At 42.4% G+C, this 12,460-nt stretch overlaps 2 protein-coding genes across 2 annotated transcripts in view; both read left to right on the top strand.

Moving 5' to 3' along the window:
- The window catches only part of LOC146578566 (uncharacterized), a 15,243-nt gene extending 7,117 nt beyond the window's left edge, over positions 1 to 8,126 (top strand). The window contains exons 2-3 of the mRNA XM_085268673.1: positions 3,768 to 3,877; positions 5,947 to 8,126. Coding sequence (XP_085124799.1) covers positions 3,860 to 3,877; positions 5,947 to 7,521 — 1,593 coding nt within the window. The 5' untranslated portion in view covers positions 3,768 to 3,859 and the 3' untranslated portion in view covers positions 7,522 to 8,126. The remainder of the gene's footprint in view (positions 1 to 3,767; positions 3,878 to 5,946) is intronic.
- On the top strand, positions 7,974 to 10,733 carry LOC146578565 (uncharacterized). Its single transcript, XM_085267823.1, has 2 exons — positions 7,974 to 7,994; positions 8,122 to 10,733. The coding sequence occupies exons 1-2, from the start codon at positions 7,974 to 7,976 to the stop codon at positions 8,776 to 8,778; spliced, it is 678 nt and encodes a 225-aa protein (XP_085123949.1). The 3' UTR covers positions 8,779 to 10,733.
- Positions 10,734 to 12,460: the final 1,727 nt, after the last annotated feature.

Here is a 12,460-nt window from a genome sequence, read left to right as displayed (position 1 = left end):
CACCAGCTGCACACATGGAAACGCAGCCCACCAGCTGCACACACGGACACGCAGCCCACCAGCCGCACACACGGACACGCAGCCCACCAGCCGCACACACGGACGCAGCCCACCAGCTGCACACACGGACACGCAGCCCACCAGCTGCAGAAGGCCGGAGCGGTCCCTCGGATCCTCCAGCGAAGGCGGATGAAGGCTGGAGCGGTCCCTCGGATCCTCCAGCGAAGACAGACGGAGACTGAAGCGGTCCTCGGACCCTCCAGCGAAGACAGAAGGCCGAAGCTGTCCCTCCTTCGGACCCTCCAGCGATCCCGGACGAGCCCCCATATGTTACACCCCGGCCTAGGCAACCAGGGTGCAACGTAGAAAAACAAAGATAAGGAAAATAAAACCACGAAGGCTCTCCACCAAAATCCCAAAACGAAAATATCCCATGACGAAAGTATTAACAAACCCATTCACAACTATTTACAACAGACTATTTATTTACAACAAAACACCAAACTATTTACAACACGGGGGAGATCGCGACCATGACACACTGAAACACAGGGTTTAAATACATAGAGGGAGCAATCAGGAAATGGACCACAGGAGGGAAACACAGCTGGGGCAACTCAGAACTGACGAGACAGGGAAACCTAAACTGAAAAGACTAAGATAACACAGACTTTCAAAGTAAAACAGGAAACGCATAACAGTCACGCCAAAAACAAAACACTGACACACCGAAACGTAACAAGTGGGGCAAAAAAGTATTTAGTCAGCCACCGATTGTGCAAGTTCCCCCACTTAAGTTGAGGCCTGGAGACTGGCTAAGCCACTCCAGGACTTTCAAATGCTTCTTACGGAGCCACTCCTTTGTTGCCCGGGCGGTGTGTTTTGGATCATTGTCATGTTGGAAGACCCAGCCTCGTTTCATCTTCAAAGTTCTCACTGATGGAAGGAGGTTTTGGCTCAAAATCTCACGATACATGGCCCCATTCATTCTGTCCTTAACACGGATCAGTCGTCCTGTCCCCTTGGCAGAAAAACAGCCCCATAGCATGATGTTTCCACCCCCATGCTTCACAGTAGGTATGGTGTTCTTGGGATGCAACTCAGTATTCTTCTTCCTCCAAACACGACGAGTTGAGTTTATACCAAAAAGTTCTACTTTGGTTTCATCTGACCACATGACATTCTCCCAATCCTCTGCTGTATCATCCATGTGCTCTCTGGCAAACTTCAGACGGGCCTGGACATGCACTGGCTTCAGCAGCGGAACACGTCTGGCACTGCGGGATTTGATTCCCTGCCGTTGTAGTGTGTTACTGATGGTGACCTTTGTTACTTTGGTCCCAGCTCTCTGAAGGTCATTCACCAGGTCCCCCCGTGTGGTTCTGGGATCTTTGCTCACCGTTCTCATGATCATTTTGACCCCACGGGATGAGATCTTGCGTGGAGCCCCAGATCGAGGGAGATTATCAGTGGTCTTGTATGTCTTCCATTTTCTGATGATTGCTCCCACAGTTGATTTTTTCACACCAAGCTGCTTGCCTATTGAAGATTCACTCTTCCCAGTCTGGTGCAGGTCTACAATACTTTTCCTGGTGTCCTTCGAAAGCTCTTTGGTCTTGGCCATGGCGGAGTTTGGAGTCTGACTGTTTGAGGCTGTGGACAGGTGTCTTTTATACAGATGATGAGTTCAAACAGGTGCCATTCATACAGGTAACGAGTGGGGGACAGAAAAGCTTCTTACAGAAGACGTTACAGGTCTGTGAGAGCCAGAGATTTTCCTTGTTTGAGGTGACCAAATACTTATTTTCCACCCTGATTTACGAATAAATTCTTTACAAATCCTACCATGTGAATTCATGGATTTTTTTTTCACATTCTGTCTCTCACAGTTGAAGTGTACCTCTGGTGCAAATTACTGACCTCTGTCATCATTTTAAGTGGGGGAACTTGCACAATCAGTGGCTGACTAAATACTTTTTTGCCCCACTATGTGTGTGTATATATATATATATATATATAACACCCAGCACGCCCCTGCGGGCGGTTTATCCTTCAAGCTCGGGTCCTCTACCAGAGGCCTGGGAGCTTGAGGGTCCTGCGCAGTATCTTAGCTGTTCCCAGGACTGCGCTCTTCTGGACAGAGATCTCCGATGTTGTTCCTGGGATCTGCTGGAGCCACTCGCCTAGCTATATATATATATATTAGGGCTGGGCCATATTATACCATTCACGGTAATACCGGTATAATGTTAGGCAACGATAGGAAAATGAAATATCGCGATAGAATGGGAGTAAAACGCGCATGCGCAGTGCCTTTGTTTTCATACGCACATGGCCGAGTGTTGAGTGAAACAGATGAACCAGAATTGGTTTGTAAAAATGGTGCAACTTCAGTGATGTGGAACTGGTTTGGTGTTTGTCCGTCAGATACACAACAAAGCACATTTTTTTGCAGAACATGCAAGCGGCCGTCGTTATTGTCATATTTGTCGGACTAAGATGCTCTTAAATCTGGGAGTAATCTGGGTCCTAAACTCCGTATGCTTCAGGTCAAACAACACTGCAGCATCACTTAGAGTTAAAAACTGTCTAAATTCTTTCATCTTTAATAAAACGATCAGCATTGCTGCTTTACCAGGTGTAACTATAAAGTTTAACTTCCAGGCATCCATGAAAACAAAAGTTATTACATTTAACGGAGTTAGAAGTTAGCAGGAAGCTAGCGGAAGTTAGCTCGCTCGTTTCGCTAGTTACCTAAGCATGATATAGCACGTTCTGACGGAGAGATTTCTGAAAAAAATCAAACGTACAGCTCTGCTATCACTTCCAACATAAATGAAGACAGGAAACTAAACAGCATTGACGTTTGTAGGGTTACTGAAGTTGGGCTAGCTGGTATATAATGATGTGCTACGTGATCGCTAGCGACACAGCTATGTTAGCATAACATAAACAGTGAAGCTGGAGGACGAACACTAACACTTTTCCACTTATAAAAGTTAACGTGAAGGTTCTTCATGGTTAGAGACAAATGCAATCGCATGGCAGGATACTGTAAACGTACCAAACTTCAGTCAGGAGAACAACTGAGATAATCCATCCACAATACGAGGTTAGTCATTAATATACTGCAACAACATGGGAATAGAGCAGCTGCCAGAGAATTCAACATTAATGAATCAATGGTACAGAAGTGGAGGAAGCAAGAAGAATGAGTTTAATAAAGTTTGATTTATCTGACTGCTTTGTTTCGCTTAATGTGCCTTATAATCCCGTGCACCTTATGGTCCGAAAAATGCGTACTGCACACTGCAGTTTAATGTTGCAAAGCACCTCTTTTTAACTTCAGTGGATATTATACATGGTTATGCTCAGGATATGTCAGCCCATTTCTACTGGAAATGCCTTTTGGTTAAACTTTCAGCAAGGAATTTGCATTTGCACTGTTACATTTTTATAAAGCTTTAATGTACATAAAAACCAGCTTCTTGTTTAAGTGAAAATAAATGGAAGGTTGTCTTTTTGCGCTAGTAATATTGTGGAGTTGTATTTTGTCTCGCATCAATTATATCGTCGGTTATATCGTTATCGCAAATTTTCAAATATATATCGTGATAAATATTTTTGGCCATATCGCCCTGCTCTAATATATATATATATATATATATATATATATATATAATATTTGTGTACATGACAGCATTGCTGTCCAGCATTGTGTTTATCAAAACTCTTTTTACAAGTCCTGCTGTGTGTGTGTCCCCCAGGTGATTAACAGGAGGAGAAGAGTCTGGTGGTGCAACGGAGGAACAATTTCATCCATTTGGACTCAGCTCAGTCACTACGGAGGAAACAATCAATGACTTCAACACAAAAGGTGAGAAAAATATCACAGTTACAATTAGGGATGCACCGATACTGGTATCGGGGCCGATACTGTAAAATGTGTGTGTACTCATACTCGTAAAAGTTAAGCGATACCATGAACCGATAATAATGTAGCCCGGATGGGAATTTGGGAGTAGATACTCATAATTCCCATGGACTTAAATGCCACGGTAACATAAGGTGTTCACAGTTGATGTTATGTGATGTAACTGTACCCAGAATGTAATTTGCCCTGTAATATGTCACAAGGTAAATACAGGTAATTAGAGCAATCAAACTGTTATGTTAATCATAAAGTATTATTTTATGGTATGTAACTCTGAATGGAGTTTAAATATTGTTCAGAGTTCTAATTTTCTGGAGGCCCATGAAGGTATCATAAAACGGGACCTGTGTATCTGTTGCAATGGAGGAGGAGAAGAGAACGGCATAGAGAGATGCACGAGGTTAGCTGAACCAAAGTGAGAGACTCGGCTAGTTTTACTGAGGTTAACTAGCACAAAAGAGTGTGTGACTAGAAAGCTAACCGTGTGAGAGCTTCACAACAGAGTGTGGGTGAAGTGACTTTTTGTTTCAACGGTCGCACCACCGTGGAGTGGATTTAGTGTGGGACTGGTGAACGGTGACCTACCGAGCAACGGAACTGTAAGTCAGACTTTTGTGCTCTTACTGGGGAGAAGAGGATTTTTCTCCATCGTCTGGCGTGAGCAGCAAACAGGCCTGCAACAAGTGTGAATGTGAGTGTGTGTGGGGCCCATGTGTGAATATTGTGTGTTTAGTGGATTTATATAACGTGTTTTGGAGTGTATATTAGTGAGTCACTTACCAAAAGGTGATAACATGAGTTGGGTTGTGTAATATAATTTGAAAGGGAATTATTTCATTTATACAGTACAGTGTATTTCATTTGGTTAAGGAATTGGAATATTATTTGAGTTTAAAAAAGGGATGTGTTGTGATGTGTTCAGTAAACGTTTCGTTTGTGTTAAAGAGTTGCCTGGGGTCGTTTCTTTACTACTGGTTAAGTTTAACTTGTGTGTGGTAGAAGTATCGGTTTTTGTACTCAATATCTGCAAGTACTCAGATCCAAGTATCGGTATCGTATCGGTTTGGAAAAATGGGTGTCGTTGCATCCCTAGTTACAATATTACTGAAAGCTGGTGTGTTTTTAAAAACATGATAACAGCAGCTTTATCTTTTGCATCCTGGGCTCATGTCACGATCTGGTACAGGGATTCAACGCAGAGCGGTAAGGTATCTCCAAGGTGTGGTTTATTTACAGTGCAGTGCAATAAATGTACAGTGAAGGGATCCAAAAACTCCGGGGGGAATCACAGGGTAACTCGCTCACGTCTTCTCCGCTCACACTCACACACTTTCCCGTAGCAGGGAGGTCGCAGGTCCGGGGGGGGGGGGGAGATCTGAAGCAGACGAGAAGGCAGGTCACCAACAAATCACAAGTCACGGATATGAAGCACAAGAGCTGTGAGAACACTAACGTTAGGGGTACAATCATCCAGCAACGAGAGGATCTGTGTTTCAGCCTAAAATAGTGCTCCCGGTGATGATGGGTGAGTGTTGTCAGGTGTGTGTGTGGGCCAAGGGCAGGAGCCCACAGTGAGCTCCGCCCAGGCAGAGAGGGAGAAAACAGCAACAGCAATTGTAGCCTTGTGGGGCCGACCGGGCAGGCACGGAGACCATGACAGCTCATCCATATATACAGACTCTACATTCGAATCAGAAACCACAGAAGTTACAAGAAAATACAAAGATCTTTTTTTATAAGCATACATTGAAACAACAATATCATCAGTTGAACTTGAAATTTCTTATGCGTAAAAGATTTTCTCTGCTGATCAATATTTCTTCAATAATGTCATTTTCATTACAACTCTCATTGTAGCACATCATTGTAATGTGATACTGCCACCAGAAGGTGGTGGAAACACACCTACAATGTGTTTGTTGACATGTTTGATTCCACCAATGGAGGGAGTTTCAGTTTGTTCCACGACTGCATTTCACTCACTGCCTCTGTTTGTATCTCTGTCACTGCAGGACCAACATGGAGCGAGAAGTCAGCGCTCTCAGGAGGCCGACAAACCTCACAGAAGAAAAGGAGAGAAAACCTACAGCTGTGATGAGTGTGGAAAGTCTTTTACCCAGGCTGGAGACTTAAAAAGACACCAACTCATCCACAGTGGAGTTAAACCTTACAGCTGTGACTTGTGTGGAAAGTCTTTTACCCTGGCTGGAAGCTTAAAAACTCACCAACTCTTCCACAGTGGAGTTAAAGCGTACAGCTGTGACTTGTGTGGAAAGTCTTTTACCGAGGCTGGAAGCTTGAAAAAACACCAACTCATCCACAGTGGAGTTAAACCTTACAGCTGTGACTTGTGTGGAAAGTCTTTTACCGAGGCTGGACACTTGAAAAAACACCAATTCATCCACAGTGGAGTTAAACCTTACAGCTGTGACTTCTGTGGAAAGTCTTTTACCTGGGCTGGAAACTTGAAAAAACACCAACTTATCCACAGTGGAGTTAAACCTTACAGCTGTGACTTGTGTGGAAAGTCTTTTACCCTGGCTGGAAGCTTGAAAAGACACCAACTCATCCACAGTGGAGTTAAACCTTACAGCTGTAACTTCTGTGGAAAGTCTTTTACCTGGGCTGGAGACTTGAAAAAACACCAACTCATCCACAGTGGAGTTAAACCTTACAGCTGTGACTTGTGTGGAAAGTCTTTTACCGAGGCTGGAAGCTTGAAAAGACACCAACTCATCCACAGTGGAGTTAAACTTTACAGCTGTGACTTGTGTGGAAAGTCTTTTACCCAGGCTGGAAACTTAAAAACACACCAACTCATCCACAGTGGAGTTAAACCTTACAGCTGTGACTTGTGTGGAAAGTCTTTTACCCGGGCTGGAAGGTTAAAAACCCACCAACTCTTCCACAGTGGAGTTAAACCTTACAGCTGTGACTTGTGTGGAAAGTCTTTTACCCGGGCTGGACGCTTGAAAAAACACCAACTCATCCACAGTGGAGTTAAACCTTACAGCTGTGACTTGTGTGGAAAGTCTTTTACCGAGGCTGGAAGCTTGAAAAAACACCAACTCATCCACAGTGGAGTTAAACCTTACAGCTGTGAGTTGTGTGGAAAGTCTTTTACCCGGGCTGGAGACTTGAAAAAACACCAACTCATCCACAGTGGAGTTAAACCTTACAGCTGTGACTTGTGTGGAAAGTCTTTTACCCTGGCTGGAAGCTTGAAAAGACACCAACTCATCCACAGTGGATTTAAACCTTACATCTGTGACTTGTGTGGAAAGTCTTTTACCGAGGCTGGACACTTAAAAACACACCAACTCATCCACAGTGGATTTAAACCTTACAGCTGTGACTTGTGTGGAAAGTCTTTTACCGGGGGTGGAAACTTAAAAACACACCAACTCATCCACAGTGGATTTAAACCTTACAGCTGTGAGTTGTGTGGAAAGTCTTTTACCCAGGTTGGAAACTTAAAAAGACACCAACTCATCCACAGTGGCGTTAAAGCGTACAGCTGTGAGTTGTGTGGAAAGTCTTTTACCGAGGCTGGAACCTTAAAAAGACACCAACTCATCCACAGTTGATTTAAAGCACACAACTGTGAATTGTGTGGTAAGGCTTTTGCTCTAAATAGCGACTTACACAGGCATCTAGTTACCCACTCTGGAATTAAGGCGTACAGCTGCGACTTTTTTAGAAAAAGTTTCAGTGACAAACAGTACCAAAATATTCACCTACGGATTCACACTGGAATTGATGTTTCCTGCTGTGATCAGTGTGGGAAACTGTCTACAACCGATGCACAGCTACAACAACTCTCTGAGGAGAGACCTTATAAATGTGACCTGTGTGAGAAGACTTTTAAAGCTCCAAATCAGCTGAAAAAACACCAACAGATCCACACCAGAAAGTAACTCTAGAAGTGCAGTTACTGTGAGGATGTATTTATTTTTTATCTTGTAATTTTAACCTGATTGTTTGGAAAAAGTCTGATCAGTAAACTTATGGAGTTATACTGAATGAACTGTTTTGAACAATGAAGACTCATTTTCATTCAGTAAGCTGAGTGTTGTAATGTAAACAGTAAAATGTAATTGGACGTTGGCAGAGATGCTTTTTATTTCAGGCGACGTTCAGGATAAAAACATTGAAGGAATTCCCTGATTTACAATGTCTTTGTTTAGAAGTGGAGCAAAGAACATGGATCCATTTCTCAACCCTGTCGTCACTGTGGTGGTGGGAAAGCGTTTCTCTTTGAACCTTTGGGGAATCACGAATCCAATCACGAACGGGACCTAAAAGCACATCAACGTAGACACACTGGAGACAAAATGAACTACTGCAAAGAATGTGGGAGAGGCTTCCACACACCAAGTACATTAAAAATACATGACCTCTTCCACAGTGTGGTCAAAAAGCACATCTGTGACCAGTGTGGGTCATCCTTCACCACTGCAGGAGAGACACCATACAAGTGCAGACACTGTGACAAAAGCTTCTCACGATCAGGTCATTGTAACAAACATGAACGAACACACATGGAAGTGAACTTCAGCTGTGACCAGTGTGACAAGAGTTTCAGGAATCTCAGTTCATACTCCGAACACAAACGATCCCACACTGTAAATAAACTGTTTCACTGTTACCAATGTGCAAAAACCTTCACTTCATTATCTGCTCTGTGCAAACATCAGCCTGATCATGCAGGACTGAAATCACTGGATCACAATGAATCTGAAGAGAGAGAAAGATCCTCTTCTGGTTTCAGGGTCAGACTTAAAAACTTTGAGATCAGGCTCCACAGAGTTCAGATGGAATCTCCTGTAAAGAGTGTCAGCTGATGTCACACTTGGATCTGATGAGGTAGCTCTGATTTCTGGACCTGCAGTGAATAATCCTGAATTATACATTTAGGAAGCTGCATGTATAGATATGTGTGGCAGGATGAATGTTATCCCTCGGTCCAACCCACTTTCAGCCTGGCACATTAGGGGGCGCTGGTATAAATAGTGGCCATTTGAGTGTCCCTGCGTCGCTTGCCTGTGATCTCCTTTTTGGTCACCTGACTTCCCTTTGGTGTGGTAGAGATCATTTGCGGGTTATTCTTCTGAAGCCTCCATCGCGGCTGGTCGTAGCTATAGAAGCCTCCTCTGAGCTATTCTGCTTACGTTCTTTGACACGGCTTACTTGGTACGTAATCAACTTTTGTTACGCTCTGTGCCTTCTATTGTTCTTTTATAGTAATTATTTATTATGCTTCGCAGGAAGTGTGGGCCTTAGTTTTGCGCCAAGCTACGCGAACTGAAGTGCTGCTGCTTTGCCTTGCTGTACTTTTACCGTCTGTTCCCGTTGCGAGATTTCTTTCCCTGCTGCTGTCAGCTTTTACAGTGGATGTCGGCGTGGACAACGGCCATATGCATGCCGGTTATCGGAGTCAGCTGCCGTGCATATTGATTGACTGTTAACTTTTCGTCGTGTGGACGGCAAATTGGAGCAGTACGGCGATTCCGTTTGCTCCAGATTTTAGAGTTTTATCCAGATTGTATGTTGTTTTATTGTTTTTGATTTGTAGTTTGGATTTTTGTTACACCACTGGTGGGAGGCCCTTTTTCTAGCTGTAGATCACCAGTGTGGTCCTGCAGTTGGGTTATCCCCCGGCGCTACACATTAGTTTGTTGTAATATATTAAAATTTTCTTTGTTTCTTTTATTCAGATGCGGAGTGCCGACGTGGAGGAGACTAGGGTGCCTTGGTGGTGGGATCCCTTGAGTGCACACACCTGCCTTGTTTAGTTTATTAGTGTGAGTGTGTGATCGTGTGCTGCACTTGTTTTTTGGGTGTGTTTTCTTTCTTTAGTTTGTGTGTGGCATCCCTGCCCCTCCACTGGTAAGCCTCAGCTCTGAATACCTTTTTAAGCATATTTGTACTTGAATATTTATGATTGTGCTTTTATATGGTGTTTTAAATAATTATTAATAAATTGTCAATTTGTTTCTCATTGAACCTCGTCTCTGGACTGAGTATAGCGAACCTAAGTGCCTTCCTGGTGATTTAGTGTTACTTTCAGTATTCTCTGGGTGAAATTCCCAGGGTAGCGTTGTCTTTTTAAAACTGCAAAGAGTATTTTCTTTATTTCTACCTCGTCCTGCCACATATGCATATGCAATTTCAATCCTTCATTCATATTTAATCTTTTGCTGTGGTAAAATCTTCTCTTAAATCATTTTCTCCCAAAACTACAAATATTTTCACAGCAGTTGCTCTTAAAGCCTCCAAAATGAACTAAATCTGTCCACCAGCTTTGAAAAAACACCTGCCGTGACGTTATGTCCAGAAAAAAAGAAACTCAAGCTAAACTGGTTTTGGGCTGTACTTCCATGTAATACCAGTTTGTACCAGAAGATGAACCAGTGAGGCTGTGTAACCTTTATTCAATTAGGCAAAGAACACAATCTTATTCACAGTGGCAGCAAAGAAATGTTGAAAGTTAAAAACAGCAGCACACATCAGAACCATTTTAAAGATCACAGGTGACTACTTTTACTTAATTCAAATTCTGTTAAACCTCTATTTTTTGCTCCTCCTTTCACTTTAGTGTATTTAGTCCTTGAAGTCCACATGTTGTTTTTTTAATGAATTTTGATCCACATGTTTGCAGCTGTTTTCTTGTTGATTTGAAGTTTGTATTATGAAATCCTGATAATGTTAAAGTGTTAGTTATATTTGATGAAGTCTGTGTAGAGTTTATCTTATTAAACAGTTTGGTGTGAAAAATAAAGAAATGGTCTCAGAACAAGTAGTTTGACCCATTATTTCCGATTCAAACTAATTTAACTGTTTTCAGTGGTACATGTGGAGGTTTATCACAGGAGGCGACTTGGCTGTTCTCCACTCACACTGAAGAAGGATCCTGCAGCTAATTAAAAACTCTAAAATGATCTTGAAGGAAAATTTGTTTGATTTTTCTTAAAAACATGCTGTTGGCATGAAGCTTTGAGACAGTGTTTTTAAGAGTCATTGTGGTTAACATCTCACACATTCCAATAAAGCAGATGTTCCTGCATTGCAACAGCGGTTTGCAGTTGCAATGCAGGATCGTGCTGCGTCTCGTCTACAGGACTCTCATGGAGCACCACTTTGAAACTTTATGACTCTCTCTGCAAAATACAATATATAAAGACCAATGCTGGGCAATTAATTATATAGTTACTTCTTCAAAAAAGTTACTGAGTATTGCAAACAACAAAGATTTTTGCAGCTGTTTACCTAAAAATGCTGCTAAGGGATTTTTCTTAAACATTTCAAACTATTTACAGAACAATCAGGTGTTCTGCATCAAATCTGATGCCACACAAATTATTTGTGCCTCTCCAAAAAATAATTTCTGTCCACTATGAGATAAAGGAGAACATCAAAAGCCTGATACCTGCAGGCCTGACAACAGGAGATGTATCACTCCCGTAACATTTAGCAGCCGCCTCATTGTTCTGACACACACAACAAAACTATTGACTACACTACACACTAACTACACAAGATTTGCGCTAAACGTTGCAAATCTCTCACATCTCAAAACACTGCCGTCACGCCTAAATTTTCCTCTTCTTAACAACTTCTGTTTCTTAACAACCAAATGCCATGTTTTGATTGATCGGCATGGTACATTTTTTGACCAATGGGAAAGGGTGGGGTGTTTTGGTTTTGTCTTTGCTCACAGGCGGAGAGTGTTTTATAACGTTTTCTTTATAAAATGCCGTTTTTACCATTTCTTCCCCCAGTAAATATAAACAACAATATTCTGGAAGAAAACCAAACACTGGAGGTTTTTTTTTAAACACAACTCTGTTTTTTATGTGGCCTATCAACACAATTTGAAAACTGGTATAAAGTCCACTCTTTTTACGTCACTTGTTCCATCTGTCCTGCTCACATCTCCAATGGTTGTACATGTGTTCATTAACGTGGCTTCACTCCACATTAGCCACGCCACTTTGCTAGCTAAAACACCGGTGTCGGCACATAAGGACGCTGTCATAGCCTGTCAACGACGTTAATTAGCTGCGCATATACGAATTTGAATCACGTGATTGGCTGGACTATGGGATGAGGTGCCATTGTTCTAATCCCATACTGGAGCAGCCAGTCACTTACTGACTAACACTGCAAAACAGAATTGTTAACGTATTTACTTTAATTTCAATTCCGGTTAGAATTTAATTTTATGTGCAACACAGATTTTTTCTGCACAGACACCGTGCCAGCAGTGTGCAATTGAGCACACGCGCAGTTTAGAGGGAACATTGGTGATGATTATCAGAAAGTGAACAAGGTCTCATGGTTTGATGCTTGTCCAATGCCTGAGTTGACCTGGACTGGTTAAGCACTGCTTGTCTTATTTTATGATGCTGGATTTAACCAACGCTTACTGGCAGATTCCCTTGTCTGCAGAGTCCAAAGACAAAAACGGCCTTCTCCACTCTGTATGGTTCGTACCAATTCGTCACACTTCCGTTTGGCTTATTT

This window comes from Mchenga conophoros, linkage group LG3 (assembly GCF_057382185.1).
Source record: "Mchenga conophoros isolate Kocher_MC1m ecotype Shallow Benthic linkage group LG3, M_conophoros_male_GT1.1, whole genome shotgun sequence".
NCBI classification, from domain to species: domain Eukaryota; kingdom Metazoa; phylum Chordata; class Actinopteri; order Cichliformes; family Cichlidae; genus Mchenga; species Mchenga conophoros.
This window is presented reverse-complemented; position numbering and strand designations above follow the sequence as displayed.

What these genes read in the sequence shown, in the direction of transcription:
- LOC146578565 (XM_085267823.1), top strand. Translation starts at nt 7,974, where the DNA reads ATGAAGACTCATTTTCATTCA. An exon ending in TGAAGACTCATTTTCATTCA is followed by an intron (nt 7,995 to 8,121) that starts GTAAGCTGAGTG and finishes GTCTTTGTTTAG; the next exon opens with AAGTGGAGCAAAGAACATGG.